Source organism: Etheostoma spectabile, chromosome 15 (genome assembly GCF_008692095.1).
Source record: "Etheostoma spectabile isolate EspeVRDwgs_2016 chromosome 15, UIUC_Espe_1.0, whole genome shotgun sequence".
Classification (NCBI taxonomy): domain Eukaryota; kingdom Metazoa; phylum Chordata; class Actinopteri; order Perciformes; family Percidae; genus Etheostoma; species Etheostoma spectabile.
Window position 1 is genome coordinate 30,059,735 of NC_045747.1, and position 6,491 is coordinate 30,066,225.

At 40.6% G+C, this 6,491-nt stretch overlaps 1 protein-coding gene across 3 annotated transcripts in view; it reads left to right on the forward strand.

Annotated features, from left to right (window-relative positions):
* The first annotated feature begins 4,780 nt into the window (after window positions 1-4,780).
* dus1l (dihydrouridine synthase 1-like (S. cerevisiae)) overlaps window positions 4,781-6,491 on the forward strand; it is an 11,329-nt gene continuing 9,618 nt past the window's right edge. The window contains exons 1-2 of one of the 3 annotated variants that reach the window (XM_032537699.1): window positions 4,781-4,926; window positions 6,091-6,336. In XM_032537699.1, the coding sequence (XP_032393590.1) occupies window positions 6,100-6,336 (237 nt within the window). In that variant the 5' untranslated portion in view covers window positions 4,781-4,926; window positions 6,091-6,099. Of the gene's footprint in view, window positions 4,927-5,547; window positions 5,566-6,050; window positions 6,337-6,491 lie in introns of those variants that run through there. The other 2 variants (XM_032537700.1, XM_032537701.1) reach the window with 2 other exon arrangements.

A 6,491-nucleotide genomic window follows, 5' to 3' on the forward strand; every position in this document is an offset into this window, starting at 1 on the left:
GGCTCAAGATGTTTTAAAACTGAAAACACAAATTTTGCATAGTTTTCCTACTTACACAATTATTTTATTGACATATTATTACATTATTTACAATAAACACAGCATGTTTTTTTAATCATTTTTAGGATATATAATTACTTTACTTACTATGCTCATTCCTTTTTTAAAAGAACCCAAGTTAGATAGATAGATAGATACTTTATTCATCCCGAGGGAAATTCTAGGCATCCAGTAGCTTAGACAACCATAACACAAAAAACACAAACACACATATATTTGACATACATAAAAATCACTCACATAAATTTGCAGAGTTAAAGGTGCTAAGGTAGACTGTATCTTAAAAACAAAAGGCTGCTTTCTTTTTAGAACATGTTATAAAGACTCTCATGTTATCAGTAATAGTAGTAACTTTATTGTCCCTGTGGGGCATTTGGGTTCAGAAGGCCCTTTGTGACATATGATACAAACCAATAGTCCCTCCACCAGACACCAACAGACATAACATGAGAATATGCATCACACACCACAACACACTACTCTATACACTCTTGGGTATGACCAGGCCAGCTGGACATCTAGCTTATTTTGACTGATTTAAGGCTTATTTGGATCTGTTCTTGGGCACAAACTATGCCTAGATGGCAGTAGTTTAAAATGAGACGACATGGGGTGTGTGTAGTCACACACAATGCTATTGACCTTTCTCACCAGTCTATCTTTGTAAATGTGTGCAATGCTCGGAAGTGTTATCCCAAGTGACTTACTGCCAGTTGTAACGTTTTTCTCTGATTGTCCTTTTCTGTGACTCAGTGGCATTTCCGAACCAGCAGGTAATACAGCAAAATCTTTCTTCAACAGAAGCTTTATTTATTCCTTCTTTTGTAACAATGTTAATTGTTCGAGATCAGTAATAAAATGAAATGAAGCTTAGTTGTGTAACTAGGAACGCCTTCCTAATAATGCTTAAAATGAGTTAGTGTTTGCCGTGAAAAAGCTTGAAAAGCTCGTAATATCCTTACTCCTGGGTGTCATTACAGTATAAAGTACTTTCCCCTATACGTGCTTTAAAAGTTCCAGTGGATTTGATGTTAAAATGAGAAGTGTTTTTCTGTCCTACCAGTATACTAAATGTTTGCTAATGGACGCTTCATGCATCGAGTGTGCAGTTGTTTTGAAGATTGTCGCTGGTGTCGCTTTAGCTTTGCTATTCCTCCAAAAATTATAAGCAGGGACCAAATTATTCTCCCCAGCTTTATGGTCTTTATTACTATGTCTTGTGAGATATTTACAGTCTTGTAGATGAAGAAGTGTTATATTTGCAATACAGTCAGGCAGAGACTCTTTCAAAATGGATTCAACATATTATTAGCAAAGATAAAAATAATAATCATGATAGGAATTTTTTTATTTACACAACATTCCATGATTGGCTTACTGGCCTGTAGATAAGGAAGCCATCCACACACACATTTAAGCTTAGGGATTCACTACATGCGATGCTAGATTACTGTGTGTGTGTGTGTGTGTGTGTGTGTGTGTGTGTGTGTGTGTGTGTGTGTGTGTGTGTGTGTGTGTGTGTGTGTGTGTGTGTGTGTGTGTGTGTGTGTGTGTGTGTGTGTGTGTGTGTGTGTGTGTGTGTGTGTGTGTGTGTGTGTGTGTGTTTCAGGGAAAGACATTAGCGCATTAACCTGTGCTATTTTATTCCACATGCTGCTCTCACAGAGCATCTAGCGTTAGTGGTGCTGCACATGCAGGGAAAACAGAACATAATAAAACTACAGCTGTGCTTCATCTGTCAGTGTCCATGGTGATGGATGACTTCTACAGTGTAGAACAGCGGGTGGGACTTCATGTGAAAGATCCCTCAGCTTAGCAATGGGCCATAATGTCTTCATTTGACCATTTAACACAGATGGACAATCCACCTGAAACAGCTGCTACAGAAAAAGATGTATTTATTTAATTTTCTACATGTCTTGTCATTAAGTATTGTATTTATTTTCCAATGTTATAGCTTATTTTATTCTAATGTAAGACAATGCATTTTGTTGGATATTATGCTCTCTAGCTATTTATTCTATCTTATAAAAACGTGTCTGACTAACATTTGAATGTACAGTATGTCCGTCTGTGTGATGAAGTTGCAATCAAACAGTGGTTTGGAGATGTGTCTGACGGTGAAGCAGATCAACCTCACATCTGATTCTGGTATCAACACACAAGCCATGAAATGCATAAAGTGGGGCCACACCCCTTTAAAGTAAATTTCGCATTCTAACCATAAAGTCCTACTGAATGTCACTGAAATCAGTCCAAACCGACTGAATTGTTCTTTAATTTGAACCTTTCTGTCTGTCTGTTTTCACAATTCTGTATCCTGTGTGTGAAAAACATATATTCTGAAAGTAAAAATGTCATCAGAAATCCTGTATTTCTCTTATGTGCAATATCAGCCCTCGTGGTAGGATCTGGTTGTTTTCATTTGGCTCTAATAAATGTTTAGTAGCCTAATATCCTCTGCAAAATCTCCAATCCAAGCATCACTTTCTTTAATCACTGAATAAAGTGACTTTCTTTAATCACTTTATTCAGTGATTAAAGAAAGTTATACTTTTCATTCCGTTAGGCCGACTCAGGGTGTGTTTTGCAAAGAAAGCAAAAATGAAATCCTTCATCCAGTACTATAGATATAGTGCCACTCGGCCAGCCATGCTAAACCATGTATCCACTTCAATATCTAATGGAAAATAATCTTAAAAGGAAATAGCACAACGTGGTGTAAACATAAAAACACAGCATGTTCAAGCACACAGTATTTCAGAAATGAAATACTTTTGCCCAGGAAACCCGGCTCGTTTGCTCCTCAAGCGTAATGAGGTAAAAGTGTCACATACTCATTCATATGTGTAGCAAAATTGATTCTCTGGATTTAACCCATCTCTCAAGGGAGCAGTGGGCAGCCATTTACAACGCCAGGGGACCAACTCCACATCAACGCCAGGGGACCAACTCCACAGTGCCTTACTTAAGGGCTGTGACTGCTCTGACAGAGACAATGACACAGAAAGGCCTGGAATGAATGGATTTTAACCCACAACCTTTCTGCTGTGAGGCCTCATTTGGCCATCATGCTAAAAGTCATTTGAGTTCCTAAATTTAATCATGCGAACTATTTGCATACCTTGTTACGGATTATTAAACAGGCCAACAGTATATTAAATAGTTTAAAACTCCACATATGCTGGTACTGATGGACCACTGTCTGCATAACAAGTGTTTCTACCTTTCAATTCAATTTATAGTATCAACTCATAACAACAGTTATCTTGAGACACTTTACAGATAGAATAGGTCTAGACCAAACTCTATAATTTATAAAGTCTCAAAAATGTTAGTAATTCCCCAAAGAGCAAGCATTTAGTGCGACATTGGCAAGGAAAAACTCCCTTTCAGGAAGAAACCCTGGACAGAACCAGGCTCTTGGTAGACGGAGTCTGATGGGGCCGGGAGGGGGGGGGGATGCACAGTGGCAATAACAGGTGCAAACTCCCCGGAACTAGGTTAGTAACAGGCATTTCTGGGACAGGATGCACACTGATGGAAAGATAAAGGAGAGGGGAGCTCAGTGTTTCAAAGGAAGGAAATCCCCTGGCAGTATAGAACTATAACAGCATGACTAAGAGAGGTTAAGGAGAGGACCCTGGTCAGGCTAGAACGCTCCCCAACCGGATCCGGCTGTACTGCCCTGCCTCCCTCTACTTCTATTATATTATTGATGATATGGTAAATTAATCTGACGACTATGAAGAGAAGCAGGTGGGCCTGGCTGGGCGGACGCTGCAAATCCTCACTCCCTAACTATAAGCTTTATCAAAGAGGACGGTTTTCAGGTTATTCTTAAATGTGGTGGCGGTGTCTGCCTCCCAAACCCAGACCAGGACCTGGTTCCACAAGAGAGGAGCCTGATAGCTGTAGGCTCTGGCTCCCATTCTACTTTTAGAGACGCTAGGAACCACAAAGTAACTCTGAATTCTGTGAGCGGAGTGCTCTAATGGGACAATAAGGCTCTAAGAGCTCTTCTAGATATGTTGGTGCTAGACCATTTAGAGGGAGGAGGATTCAGGATTTTAAATTAAATTCTGGATGTTACAGGAAGCCAATGCAGAGAAGCTAATAGAGGAGAAATATGATCTCTTAGTTCTTGTCAGAACACGCGCTGCAGCATTCTGGATCTGGAGTGTTAAGGACCTGATAGTAAGGAATTACAATAGTCCAGCCTGGAAGTAATTTATAATTTATACTCTTTATTGATCCCTTATGGGGAAATTCCAATTTACTCTCTGTTGTTATTACACACTACACACACATGCTTAGTATATAACATGCATGTTCTATAGGCCTACATGCACTAATGGAGAAATGTCAGAGAGAGTGGGCTGCCTGTTCTGGACCAGTGCCCGGAGCACTTAAGGGGGGTTACTCTAGAGCACAAGACAGTAAATTGGCATCAATCCACACTCTGTACTTTGGTCTGAACAGGGACTTGAACCAGCGACCGTCCGGTTCCCAACCTAAGCCACTGCCACCCCAAACAGTAACAAATGTAAGTAAGTAAGTACGTAATTTTTTGAATTAAGTACAGTAGTCGGTAATAACCTTTTGACCACTGCTTTCATCCTTGACACCAAAAGGGGTGACAACACACCAAGTTAAATCGATACTGTGATGCCACCCATCTTGCAATGCCAGACCAATCTCAGTCCTCACCACATGTCTCCACTGCGCTGTGGACGGACACCCACCATTTCTACCAAGAAGAAGAAGAGGAAGGCCGGAAACGTTCCCCACCGGTGCTATTACGCTGTTGCACACATTTGGAACGCGCTGCGCCAGGAATACTCTAAAACTCTCACAGTATTACAGGTGAAACCGCAAACTGTGAAGATATATATTGTTAATTACAGTTAGCCAGCTAGTACAAGAGCAGAGCAATGCATGCTGCCGCCAGAGAAACATAACGGTGGTCATTGTTCTGTCAGACTCAGAGTTGTGTAACGATACTGCGACGGTACATCATGTGCTAACGTTAATTAACACCTGGCTGCTGTTAGCTTTTACTATCTAAATGACAGTGACGTTACAGCTCAGTCACAGGCAGCTAACTAGCTAGTTTGTGGAAAACGCTTATAAGGATTTAAGCAGACGGTAGAAAAAGTCAAAGACAGAAACCAACAAAAAAATGGAGTTGTCCACTTTGCTGTTGCTAGCGTCAGGAGATAAGTGCTGGTGTGGCTAAACTTGCTATACAGCTAGCTAGTTAAGCTACAACATTTTGAGTGTCACAAACGTTAGCTACACATGTCACCTTGACAACAAAACATGTCACTTTAGTCTGAAAACGACAGGTACCTTAAAAACTGGTCAATGAAAAATATATTTCAGTGTTAGACTGGTCAGTAACTTTAGATAAATTCTTGGAGAAAGTCCCCTAGTTCACGGCTGGATGGAAACTACCAAACTAACTTAAATACCAATAAATATCTTTTTTCCCCAGACTGTTAGGTAAGCTAACCACCATATCAAAATAATATTTGTTCTTGTATTTTATCCTATTAGTTCATGTATATTGTATCCTAGTATTTAATTTAAATTTATATTCTGTGTTGTGTGACTGATTTTGCTGCTATAACACTATAATTTCTCATATAATTTGGATCAATAAATAGCTAGCTAGCTATCTAATAAAGAGGAAATGACTAGAGAGATAGAAGGCTGAGGTTGGAAAGAGAGCAGAAATACACAGTGCCAGAGAAAATCCACATAGTCAAAGTGTCCTGGGTAGTAAAAGGTTGCACATGTAAAGGTGCATTCCAACATGTTATGTTATGAAATTCAACACAATTTCAAAACTTTGACCTAAAGCTGGAAGGAAAATTTACTACTACTACTGGCCGCTACAACAGGACTTGGACATGCGTCTATCACACTTAATTTCATGTAACTTTTCCTTAAGTTTGTCCACTGTGTGTACCACTTTGTTTTGGCAGGGTCTTAATTGATTTTTTTGTCCTTCGTGGTCTGGTGAAGTCAACTGCGATGGCCAAGCTCCAGGGCTTTGAGTTCTGGAGGAAGACCCTGAAAGAAGCGCGGTATGTGGTGGCGCCCATGGTGGACCAGAGCGAGCTGGCCTGGCGCCTGCTGAGCCGGCGGCACGGCGCTCAGCTCTGCTACACCCCCATGCTGCACGCTCAGGTGTTTGTTCGCGATGCCAACTACCGGAGAGAGAACCTCTACAATGAGCTGTGTGAAGAGGACAGACCTCTCATCACACAGGTGAGGACTCACACAGGCGAGCTCATTCACTCCCAGCATGTTAATGATCATGTGCAGTGCTCACATACTCTGGAAATCCAGGGTTCAATAGTGAATTTGCTCAGCGAGTCACTCTGACATTGAGTAATGCTGCTCATTAACTATACCCTTGTAGC